This window comes from Zootermopsis nevadensis, unplaced genomic scaffold (assembly GCF_977971745.1).
Source record: "Zootermopsis nevadensis isolate Lab colony 2312 unplaced genomic scaffold, Znev_1.0 Znev_ptg000019l, whole genome shotgun sequence".
Lineage (NCBI taxonomy): Eukaryota > Metazoa > Arthropoda > Insecta > Blattodea > Termopsidae > Zootermopsis > Zootermopsis nevadensis.
This window is the reverse complement of record NW_028259151.1, coordinates 4,983,275-4,996,469: the sequence shown is the minus strand read 5'-3', so window position 1 is coordinate 4,996,469 and position 13,195 is coordinate 4,983,275. Positions and strand designations below refer to the sequence as shown.

The 13,195-nt window shown below is 39.0% G+C and overlaps 1 protein-coding gene across 26 annotated transcripts in view; it reads right to left on the bottom strand.

Moving 5' to 3' along the window:
* Positions 1 to 13,195, bottom strand: part of Rbfox1 (RNA-binding Fox protein 1) — a 351,925-nt gene that overhangs the window by 134,104 nt on the left and 204,626 nt on the right. Inside the window, exon 3 of one of the 26 annotated variants that reach the window (XM_087351500.1) lies at positions 4,571 to 4,635. The exons of 24 other annotated variants lie outside the window; for them this stretch is intronic. In XM_087351500.1, coding sequence (XP_087207626.1) covers positions 4,571 to 4,585 — 15 coding nt within the window. In that variant the 5' untranslated portion in view covers positions 4,586 to 4,635. Of the gene's footprint in view, positions 1 to 4,570; positions 4,636 to 4,750; positions 4,835 to 13,195 lie in introns of those variants that run through there. One more of the 26 variants, XM_087351503.1, reaches the window with a different exon arrangement.

Sequence of the window (13,195 nt, the reverse complement as noted above, 5' to 3'; positions counted from 1 at the left end):
CTTGGTACAATATTTTAGAATTACACAGTGACTGATAATAAATGTTCTCATACGTAAATAATCCGACCGACAGTGGTTAATTTAAAAAGCTTTCATTCCCAGTATCATACATACGTATTAGCAAGTTCTACTATTAATGATGGTGAGGGGAAGGGAGGGGGCTAATGCACTGAGGACAAATGAACGATCGGTAATCCAGCAAAGTCACCGCATTCCCATTTCAAAAAACCGAGCAAGTAAAATATTTATCAAAAATCACCTGACATATACTGCAGACACTGTCAAAATAGCAGAATAAACATCTCACAAGCCACTGACAGTAGTACCAGTACTATTACATGACAGAAGGCACAGTTTCTGGGGACAACTCATTACGACGTGGAGAAAAGAAATAACGTATAAAAGCTGGATAATTTTTATAAATGTCTGGGCCTACGCTGCTAAACACAGCCTATAAAATTGTGAGTGTTAAAAATAAGATTAAGTCGAAAAAGTCAGCCGATTAGCCTACGTAATTGTTATTTTTATTCTAATGGACCTGTTTGAGAATGACAGGATTTTTCCACACAGAAGCACATATCTGATGCGGCCTGCAAATGTCTGTATTTTCTAACTGTACCCCGTGGAACTATCCGATTTCTGCTGATTTTTTGTTATGTGTGGTATCTAAGCGCGTTATAAGAATGAACATCAACACTTATACGATTAAAATTACTTTTTTAGAAACTGACTTTTGACGATTTTCTTCTGTTTTTTCTCATTTTTAAATACGATCGCACATTCAATTCATTTCAGGTCCGCTTCAACAGCCATATATAATTTATTTACACTTACTAGCAGGATAAAAAAGTATAGGCCAATATAAAAACTGTCACTTCAGGGATATTGATCCTTGTAAACCACCATAAAATGAATTATTCTCTAACACTCTTTTGAAAGAGAAGGGTCTGGGTGAAATTGTCCTTCAGGAGCGCAGGAGGGAAGGGTGGCTGCGACCCTCAAGATCGCTTGAGTGCACAATGTGGTCCCCAGATGTCGCTTGCTGGCAACAACTGCCACCAAAGTATTCCGCTCTGCTGTCAACGTACGCGCCCACAGTTGTGTGTGGGACACAAAATAACAGCCCGACCAAAAGCACATAAAAAGGGAGCCAAAGCCATCTCTGCAGAAACCGCGTTGTATCTTTTACATCCTTTCCGTTTCACATTCTTCTTTCTTTGAGACCTATTTTCGGAATGTTTCTTGCTGTTCTGCATAACTCATTGGGCGTTGCAGGTACAATATGTATCAGAATTCGTCACACAACTGCAAAGAGGCGTCCACTGTTTTACTTTAAAGGACCTACGCGTTTAATTATTCACTATATCGAATAAAGAAAGTTAAATCAACATTTATCACGTTTCCTAAGATCATATCTGTATAATCGATAAACTTTCGATTGCTGTCTTCTGGGTTGTTGCGCTGTGTAGTCTGGTAGACGTCCACCGGTGTTTCAGAAGTCCATGCTGCCTCCATCATCGCCCTGATGATGGAGGCAGCTCTCCGATGTAGCGCCCAAAGAAGTAAGATAGAATGATTATCAATTGTGAATTGGAAATCGTGTAAGAGGACGCAGTTGTGGGTTATTTTAAGGGAATATCCCAGAGATTGCAAAAGTGCACTGAGTTCCAACCGGGAATAAATACACCTTGCCGCTGTCAACTGCTCGGTCAACACATATTCCGCTATCTGAACCTAATTCATTTCACATGATAAGTCCTACATATTTTTTTTTAAAAATATTCATTTAAAATTATATATTTTTCTCCTGGAGATTTTGCAATTAAAATTTTATACGTGTTTCGTATTCCCCACGCACGCTTAACGTCCAGCCTACGTAGACCCGGCAATATCAAGTGAAGGGTACAAACTGTGCATGTTTCCGTTGTGTAATTTTCTCCATTCTCAAGACTTCTTCAATTGTCTTCCGTCCATTATATTCTCGTCCGAACTTTGTGATCCAAGCTAGACTCTCATCCATGGTAGACGTCGGTTTAAACAGCAATTCTAGTTGATGTACTGTCCAACAGTAGATATATTAACATCGAGTAGTAAATTCCACGGGCGACTCGTTACATTCCATGCAAGAGGAATGTTTGTAGACCATAGCGTACGGTATGGCGCAATGCAGCATTGCCTTAAAGAGACTTAAAGCCTGCAACCCACCTCCAGGCAGGACCTACACATCTGGGGCCATGGTAAGCTCAGCTGTTTCTACTCCAAAGTCTGCGGATAGTTAGGATCATTATTCAAGGGAAATTTTGGTTGGTTTATCCCGGCTAAAGAAATATACAAGAAGGGTGTAACGCTGACAAGTATGCTCGGAAACAGATGAGTTCGTCCACGGTCTATCGATTTCGTCGGTGCAGCATTCCGCGCAACTTTAAGATAGAAGAAAATATCACCCTCATAATCTGCATTTCTAACTACTATTAGACCCTATTGTCCTAAGATGCAAACAACTAGACACAGGGAAGACTTTAAACATATCGATATTTATTCTTAATGTATTAATTATTTACCTTAAACATTAAAAACTGTTGGATTAAAATAGACCTAAGTTCAAATGCGAAGCTCGAAATAAATTCCAGCTACCGGTACCTTCAAATTGGGAATTACATAAATGGAAGGGACGAGTTGTTAAACAGAACAAGTACGTTTGGCGTTAAAATTTGGGGTCATAATAAAAAGGGATATGAAATATACATGGGGCACACCACAAGTCCCTCAAACACGGACACAAAGAATAATAGTCTGATCTACAAACAGAGTTTTAAGATGTAGACCTACTCTTCATCTAGTAATTATCACTGCCATATGACAAAGAATGGGTTTGACGTGTAGGGTGCACGGAGGAACCAAATTCTGATTTGAAATCGTCCAGAATGCGGATAATTCATGAAGCAAAACACAACCGCTAGACCACCGTGGCATACCATAAAATTACTTACGAATATTTCGTGTCTACTAAGAAGAGATCACAAGTTCTGAGAATGTTCGTTTACAAGGACGAAAGGTTGCACTGTGGGGTTTTGAAACTGAAATCAACACACGTGTTGGTCGAATGGCGATAGCCTGCTTATGCCCGAGACGAACATTCATGTTTACTTGACAGCAACCTCTTCAGATGGTAGTTTACAAGCATACAAAGAACCCGGAGAACAGACAAACTGTACAAGAGGTAGGTCGTAAAGAAATGGATCCGAGATTACTTGCTTTGTTTTGTGTGACTTATAATTACTCTGTCATCGTCAGCTTTTAAAACAAACAAACAAACAAACTTATAAAAAATGTTCGGGGTTAACTGCATCATAAACAGTTACAAAAACAAACCGTGCTGGGGAGGAAATCTTACTTCCCCAGGGACAAATTCCACAGACAAAAATAGAGCATTGTTCCAGCCGTTAAGTTGACTTGTAGCAAGATGTCTCTATGAAAAAGCGTGCTGTCTTACCACTCACAACATAAAATATTTTACTTTATAAAAGTTAAGTTATAGCATCAGAAACAGTAGAATGCTTGTGCGCACCACAGATGACGAAAAGGGGTGTCAAAGATCACATGGAACATTATTATCATTAAGTAACCTCTTATGAAGAGTTCACACACTTTCTGGTAAAAGATAAAGTCAACGCAACGGGGGAAAAACAGCGTGTGTTACGTCAGCTGAAAATGTGACTTGCATTACGTATATACCAGGTTCGACTCCCGAGCAATGCGACCAAGGTCTTCCACATTCCGTTTAAATAAAGGACGAGACAGCATATCGTAAAGTTCGTCAAAGACCGCTATAGACCTTCTGCATAACCATCTCTTTACGTCACACAACGTGCGGTGTTGAAATGCGCTCCTAATCGAAGAATTTCCTACGCCTATAACACAACAACGTGAAAAATTCTGGTTCTGTAATGAATTTTATAAACAGTCTGAGTCAATTCCTGAGCGCATCGCTGAATTTGGTTTTTAGATTATCAAAATGAAAGCAACAAATTGATTAATTTTAACTCATCTAAATTTAGTTTTTGCAAATAATATAAATCGATATTTCCAGAATTTTGGTTTCTGGTCTTAACCCTCTAAATCCCATTGGTAATAACACGTACTATCTCTTTTAAGAATCAATAACGCTGCAGTTTGTATTTATGGAAAAACAAGGATTCATTCCGAAAATAATAACCATCTGACCTATGTAATGGAGAAATGTGTATTGATTCTGTACTGATTCTTAAATGTGAACTTCGATTTCGAGTGACAACCGCGTCAGATATTTGGTGTTAAACAACGTTTCGGCAAACATTGCAGTTGTCATTTCTTAAACATTATTTTAAAGAGCTTCGGCTTCAAAATGTTAAGCAAATAACTTCACAGGACTTGGATTACCCTCCACCATATCGCAACGATTGATACATGCGATTGAAATAGTGTTACGCATAACACAAAACGTATACAGTCAAAAGTTTCCTAAAGAATGAACAGATTCAACACTGACGGCATTACCAATAAATAAAATAAAATAAATTCGCTTACTTACATAACGAAGAACCATTTCACCAGGAGAGATTGAACTGAGTAATACGGCCAAGGAAATCAACTTACCTGAAAGATGGAAATAAACGTTAATATTACACTGTGATAAAAATGTACACTCTTACCAACTTGGTAAGGGCGTTAAATGTCAAAAAAAATTACAAAAATTATGTGATTCTTTTACCATAACTTGAAGTCAGGTTACAGCAGTACTTCACAACCAAAGGAGAAGAAACGATTAAATCGATGTACAGCAATGTCACTTTCTGTAAGTAATCATACGAGGTGCGATCGGAAAGTTTCAAGAATGTGTCAATAGAGGGCGAACCGGATGTAGTACGAGCTTCTGCCGCTAGGGGGTGCGGCCTACATTCATAGTGAATCAGTGTGCCAGCCGGCATCATCGAATTAGCATTTGTTTCTTAGTTACGGGCGTTTTTGTAGTGCATTACACCGACCCTCCTGCGATTTCGGAATGGCGTGTGCATCAAATTTTGCCAAAGACTCGCCAAAACGGCTACGGAAACCTATTAAATGCTAAAGCAAGCATTTGGGGAGTCCGCAATGGGTCGTGGACAAACTTTTGTGTGGCATTCACGTTTTAAAAATGGCCGAACCTCTGTCGATGATGACGAGCGTTCTGGACGACCATCTTCGAGCACAACGCCCGAAAATGTTACGAAGATTCGGCAGGCCATTCACGAAGATCGACGTCGTAACATCAACGACTTGTGCGACATTGTTGGGATAGGCTATGGGACCTGTCAGCTGATTCTAAAGGAAGAACTCCACATGCGACGCATCGCAGCCAAGTTTGTGCCAAGGCTCCTGTCTGAGGACCAGAAGCAGAATCGACTTCTCGTTTGTCAGGAGCTCAAAGATCTTGCAAGAACCGACCCCAACTTCCTTTCTAAGCTCCGTGTTTCTTCCACTTCCCAAAGATGAACATTCAGCTAAAGGGAAGGAGATTTGAGACGATAGAAGAGATTCAGGCAGAATCGCAGATGGTGCTTGACAGGCTGACAAAGAAAGATTTCCAGGGATGCTTCCAGGCTTGGCAGCGGCGCTGGGATCGTTGTGTTCACTCCCAGGGGAACTACTTCGAGGGTGATGGATGAATTTAATACCTGAGATAAGTGTACGGGTTTTTATACGCGCAGTCTGGAAACTTTCCGATCGCACCTCGTATAGGATGTACAGCAATGTCACTTTCTGTAAGTAATCATATATAGAGTCCAGCCTGAGACCCTTGTTTTACGAGACACAAGGCAAAGACCCTCGCACAACACATCCATTTCTAATGAATCATGAAATCATCTACTTGTACAAGACACAGAAGTTACATAACCTACGGGACACGAAAGATAAAATCTCGACGAAAGCGACGTCCAGAAAGTGTCCTTTAGGTTGTCGATCGTAAACTAACACGCATTATGTGGGAACAGAAAATATGTCTCCGTGTACTCGAGGGTCACACCCTTAGAAACCCGGGCACTGAGCGTCTCTACACAGAAGAGTTACAAAACGCATTTACTCATAACGTACAAACACGGCAACTTTTATGATACGCAGTTAGCCATTCCACATCTGTCCAGCAATAAGATCTAACCAACCATAGTTCACGACTACATAACGCGGAAAGTTGGAACAGCTTATTCAATATTGAGGTACCCAGTTCGACTCTAACGAGTAACAGGCCATTCTGACTGAAGACTGTCTAGACCAATGGTATTCAACCTTTTTTGTTCGCGTACCCCCAGATATAATTTCTCTTCAACTTTGTACCCCCAAAGTTGTTGGTGTATAATTCAAGTTATACATAGTATATAATCTACATCTAAAATAAATTAAATAAATTACATTATTGATTATTCAGTGTTTATCATAAAAAATTTTTTTTTTAAATTTCAAGTACCCCCTAAGATGTCTTCGCGTACCCCCGGGGGTACGCGTACTCCAGGTTGAATACCACTGGTCTAGACGTTACTTTGAATTTGAACACAACTTCCATAAAAATCCATTCTAGATTAGCATTCGAATTAATTTTCCTATTTCGTTCGGTCCTCTGTAAACCTTTTACGGTAAAAACCTGCGTTAAATAACCTCGAATAAATATGAGTATCCGAAAAAGCAATATTTGAAAATGAATGTCAATTTTCAAGCGTCTTGTAATCCAATAACAGGAATAAGAAGAGTTTAACCACCAGTGGCGTGATGTTCCACCAGATACTCTATCTTTGTCGATTTTGGGCAACTTTTCTACGACGAAGCAACATTTTGAACTCATTAACTCTCACTAGACGCGCGTAATAACCCTGAAGAAAAATGCTGTCTGTCCAAAAACGCAATTGAATAAATTTTCAGAAGTATCTAACATAAGTCGGATGACAAAACAAATAGTTGCTTAAGCGCATGCTTACACGTTCACTACATACTTGTACGTGTCTGTCATGGAAGCGAGAGAAGTAGACGCTGTATCGCATTTAAAATATACCGCAGAGTGAAAGAGATCCACGGCTTGGAGCAGCACCACAATATGCATGCATGATTGCATCCGAAGGCGACAGGATACACGTGACCTCTTACACGTGCACGAAAAATTAACTGGTTAATATGCAATTGTGTTTGCGTGCTCGGCAGTAAGGTTTGAATATACTTTAAGAAGATTTTTACCTAAAGTAAGAAGTAGCAGGATTCAGAAAACTGCTTAATGAGAAGCTCCATAGTTTCCACTCGCCATCGTATTATTACGATTAAATCAAGGGAGTAGCCTACACTTGGTGGCGAATGCAAACAGCGAGCGAAAGACGAAAATGCACATAAATTTTGGTCGGAAAAAATTTGAGTAAAAAAAACTGAGACCTAATCGCTGGGAGGGGGGCACTTGCATAGTATTTAAACGGTTACAAAGACGATTATTCCATTATCGTTTTGCAATGTTATGTAACCATTCAAATACTTAAATTTAAACACATCTTTACATGAATGGGAAAAATTTGTTCCTCTTGATAGTAAGGGAAAATTGAAATAATCCTATCAGAATCTGGTGATCATATTCATTAACACGCTTAACAGAGCAGACCATCACATAATAAAAATAAATCAATTCTTTCTGCGAGTTCATTGTAATAAAGTAGTAGCAATTTGAAACGAAACAGAAAACAGCAGATATTTTTTAATATTGTATGTAGACTTAATGGCCACAATGTTTTACTTTAGAAGTAGTCTACAGTCGGATTTTGTATGATTGTGTCGTTTGTATTTCGAAAATTTTATAACGAACTTCCGTGAAACATGACAAAAATCTGGCTGTCTTCTGGGTTGTACAGCTGTATAATAGTCAGACAACTCCCCAACGTTTCAAAGGTACCTGCACTCTCCATCATCAGTTAGTAAACTATTGTATTGTTATAACCGAGAAGGCAATGACAATTTTGTAAAGCTTTTTGCAGTTCCAAACACTGCAACTCCTCACAGAGATGTGACGAAAACAAAATAAAGCAGCAACTTGTATCTAAACTTAATAATTTCAAATATATTTAACTATCGAAAACATCTTTACCACAGTTACAATATAATATTATGGCAAAAATAATAATGTTCATCCAAGGGAAAGTTTCTTCCAACCCCTATCTTGAGTACGTCTCACAGTTTGTTAGTCAGTGTCAAAGGATGGACGGAATAAAAGCTACAAACGCCAAAAACGTCCACATTCAGGCAGTGACGTGTAATTCTAGACCGCAGAATTACAAAGGATGACAAAGAACATTCGAACAGTGCTACAAATGACATATGACATCAACATGTGCGGGTCTTTTTATCAACAACTTCGAACATCGTCATCTCCTAGACTAGCAAGAACTGTCCGACCAAATGCAAAAAAGATTGCAAGTGTAGATAAAGAATTTCAGCGACATCCACAAATCTCGACTCCCTTCCGAGAACAATGCCAACACACTTCTGTCACGTACGAGTGATTTTAATATTTTTATACTTGAGATGGTAAAGTTTTAGGAACTGAAACATGTCGTGAAAAATGATGGTCTAATGTAAATCGAATATTTCGATAAAGAACATCATTTAATATTTTAAATATTTTAAATGTTAATTATTGTAATATTTTAATATTTAATAAGAATTTATTGTGATTAGACGGACAAGATTTAAATATATAAATATATATTTTTATACTGTTATTCTTCTTCTTATAGCGTTATAACCCTGTGTGGGTCTTAGCTTTATATTGTTATTACGCACAATATATTTATCACCCTGTTAATATACATATCAGGATGTGTGAATGTCTCCGTTAAGCGAGACTTAATTCTCTCTCATTACTCCTTCAGAAATGACAATGGCACAGACACACGCCGAATTAACATCAGCATCCAGAATTGAACCGGGGAGGATGCGACTGCGAGATAGATTAGCGTGATTCGGAAATCTGGAGAATTCTAGAATTCTGTTAATCAGCTTTATTTTTTTTTTAAGATTGTGTGAAATTGTAGTAATCGCCAAGCCCAAATCGTTCGAATAGTTCAGAAGGCTCTAAACCTTATTAATCTCTGGCAGAGGAAATGAGAAGCCCCTCCCCCAAACCAAACCAAACCTATCCCGGCCTCCACCGAGCAGTTATTATTATTATTTAGTGTTCTGCCTGACGACAGGTCCATATGAACAGGATCCTTCCATCCTTTTCTCGGACTGGGACCTGTTCATATACGTTCTTGGCAGATGATCCAGAAGTGGTTTGCCATTGCCTTCTTCTGTGTGTGAATGGAGTAATTGTTGGGATGCCACGGAGGAAAACTCCGTGTTGCCTAGACCACGGCCTTGCCCAACACAAGTTATAAATTCGGGCACAGCCGGGAATCGAACCCGAGACCCCAGGATTACAAGGCCAGCGTTCTAACCACTAGACCACCGTGGCGGTAGGCATATAAAAATTACTTGAGAGGACAAATTTAAAAAAAACAGCACTCAGAAGCCCATGTTACTAGCGGCGCCAAACGTATGTTGGAAGTGCAATATAAACATTATACACTTTTATTTTAAACGAGTCATAATTAAAGACAACTTTCATATGTCGTATTTCGTATAAAAACACCCAGAATGAAAAAAAAATGGGCGTCCTTTCTGAAGTTCCTAGTTTCATTCGCCCAACCAATTAAAATGGAGATATGTCCGTTTTCTGGTTCACATAATAATCTGTAGTATCGATAGTAGTAATTACAATAATAATACAACAAAGAGACTGGTTACATCTGTCTCTTTCGCTCTCAAAACATTTACCGACATACGTCTGCAGTTGTACTGGCAAAGTTAGAACGCAGTCAGAAGATAACACTGGATAATTTCCTTTCTATTGACAACTGACTTCTAGAAGTCGTCCTGAGTTTGTATGTGAACATATTCTATGCCTCACTGAGGTCTTATGCTTCCAGGATTAGACGTGAGAGCAATTCATAAAACTTCATACTGATAGTCGCTGCACAGTGGTTTGCATTCCACCATATCCGGAAGATACCGCGAGTCAATCTCGACTAAAGACCGGATTTCGTGGTTTTCCTCAGCCCACCCTTTCACGACTGCCTTGAATTAGGCCACGACCTGTTCCATTAATATCCCTTCCCATTCATTATTCTAAACAGAAACACAAACTTATATCATTCTATTTTGTGATTCATTTACTAGATTTTTTGTTGTGTTGTATTTTATTCGTGACTGTACTCTCCAGATCTCTGCTGTCGGTCAATTGCATTAAAAACGCGAACTCAACTACGCGCCGGTTAGTGTCAAGAAACTGTAGACATAAGTGAACAATGTAAGACTTGAGGTTCTCACAGCGGTGAATATGAAGATTTCTGTCTTCTGGGTTATTGCGCTGTGTAGTCTGGTCGATGTTAACCAACGTTTCAGAGGTCATACTGCCTCCGTCATCAGGCCCTGATGACGGAGGCAGTATGACCTCTGAAACGTTGGTTAACATCGACCAGACTACACAGCGCAATAACCCAGAAGACAGAAATCTTCATAAGTGAACAAGCACTAAGCTATGAAGACGTACGGCTGACGGAAATACCGGGAATGCAAATTCGTGTAAAATACTGCTGTAATAACAGCGAGAACAGAAATCGAAAACAAACAGCAATGCTTTTCCGGGCAGTGAGTCACATCGACACTTTCAAAAGATGGCAGCAATGGGTGCATTTATGTAAGAGAAAAGACAACATCAACTAGCAACAGCCAGAATGTGTAGCAATAATTTCAAAGAACAGAATTTGCAGTGGCATCTGAAACCCTTATTTCAGTACTCTCCACAGAAAAGTCTCAGTATAAAGCCTAGAAGATTAACATCGTCAAAGCCTCCATCAAATCTGTATTATCAGTAAACAGGCACTCCGGTAAACATACATGACATAACTTTCATTAAACACCTTTACCTGGTTCAAACACTAAAACGGGCCATGACAACACAATATTTGATTGAAAAAGATAAATTAGTCTCAAAGTACTTCTCATGCGTTTTTCAATGTCACTGTTTAAACTTGATACTTTACAAAAACACTCGTCAAGCCGGTTTTACTGTCATAAGAACCTGAAACCTCACATGTCCTCGTCATTTTCGGAAATAAAAATCTTTAGCCTGTGCACTGAGAAGAGTGAAAGAATTTCTAATTTGAAATATTGGAACGAAAATGCTGTACTTTTCCTCTGGGAAAATAATTTTGAACATAGTATTCGCTGCCACCTAGCGACCATCAGTATAACTGCTCGAGAACGCATTTGCCATCTACAGGAAAACGTAAAAGTTCACAATCGATACACATCCCTTAAAACGAACGAACCTCCTGCGCCGAGCCGAGCCAACCGCCAACATGTACACTACCACCACCTACCATACAGTTACATACTACGTAGCGTCCTCCTACGACGCCGACGGCTCAATCGACGCAAACATAGAACCATTACCAACATTTACAGGATAATTATCTTTCAATGTTATCCACTGTTAACAACAGGCAAGAGACCAACAATTACGCTCTTCAAACTGACCTTAAACTTTCCATATTTATGTTAAAGCAACGATGTATTTGATATTTTGACCGGATGAAATGTATCAAATTGTTTTACCTCTGTTCCGGTGACCCATACAAACATATTACTGCAGAAATATTCATAAAACTGACAAACTACGGCATTCTAAATGTCTGATTTAAATAGACTACCACCTCTTCTTGGCCTATTACACCTTATAAATCCCCAATAATCACCTTACACTTACTACAAGGCATTCTATGTACCGAACGCAGCGCGAGGTAAAGATAGAGATGTCATAACACCGAAGCACAAACCCATAAACACGTACTGGGTGCGGACGGCAGATACAGCGGACAAATCCTAACCTCAGTTCTACACGGCAGCCAATGCTATTTTTTAAACGCTATGACTGAATAAAGTGACGAATATCACATGCACGTTCAAATTTTATACAGAACAATACAACCGAGAGAAAATATTTAGTACGCAAAATTAATTTATTAGGCAGCAAAACTTAGGTTAAAAAAGTCATTCGGCCGCAGATAAAGAAGTGCATCTGAATTACACACTGTTTACTGGATAACTATTACAGGAATTAATCGATACATACCCAAATCAAGGTATTTAATTCTTCCCATTCCTCACGTAATGCTCGTTTCATCTGATACTTGCGAAGGTTTATAAAAGAAAACATTTTACACATGTAGTTTATAAAATTCACTTTGGAAGTCGTCCTCTTACCCCGCCACACTAGTGCTGCCACCAGCAAGTAAATAGAGTACTAATGAAGAAACAGGTGAGGTGAATCGTTCGCAACGTTCCGTTGTTCTTACAGTGGCACAAGCTGTGACTTCTTATCATTCAAGCGTACGCCGTAATAGGAAATGTGGTTCGGAAATTAGGTAAGAACTTTGAATTAAAACTGATCTCATCTCAACTCGACTTTGCAACGAGTCATTTGTCCGACTGAATTTCAGGTCATGTTTTCCAAATGACGGGAGTTCCGTGGTTGTTTTCAGTTCGTCCCTATATATATGCCAGTATCATAACCAAATCAGATAACTACCGTTTATTTCGACACTATTGCTAGTTTGTCGTTCACAAACAAAACTCCCTTGACAGTATTTAGCTTTACCTGTACTAACTTCTAGAACAAATCCTTTCTTAGTCTCAACAAATATGGGCTATCCTTTGCAGTATTTATTTCCCACCTAACATTTTACATAAAACTACTTCTGAAGGAGTTAACATTAGAGTGTTAACTAGACTTTATCTTCTCTTGGGATATCCACAGCCAGTACGTTGGTATAGCTGCCAGAAAATTACGAACTGTGAATCGCGGGTGGTATTTGATGGGATCAGGTTCTAATGGTTGGTGTAATTACAATCATTAAATTGCCTCTAAATCACCGTTTGTAGGTCAAACACACCGACACACACACACACATCGATAGTCGAACAAAGACAGAATTATAGGCTACGATAAACCTGGCGTTTCTTATAAAATAAAGACAGCAGACTAACATATAACTAATATAGATCTAAAATTTCATGTAACGCACTAATTTGTATGCGTTATTAGCATGGA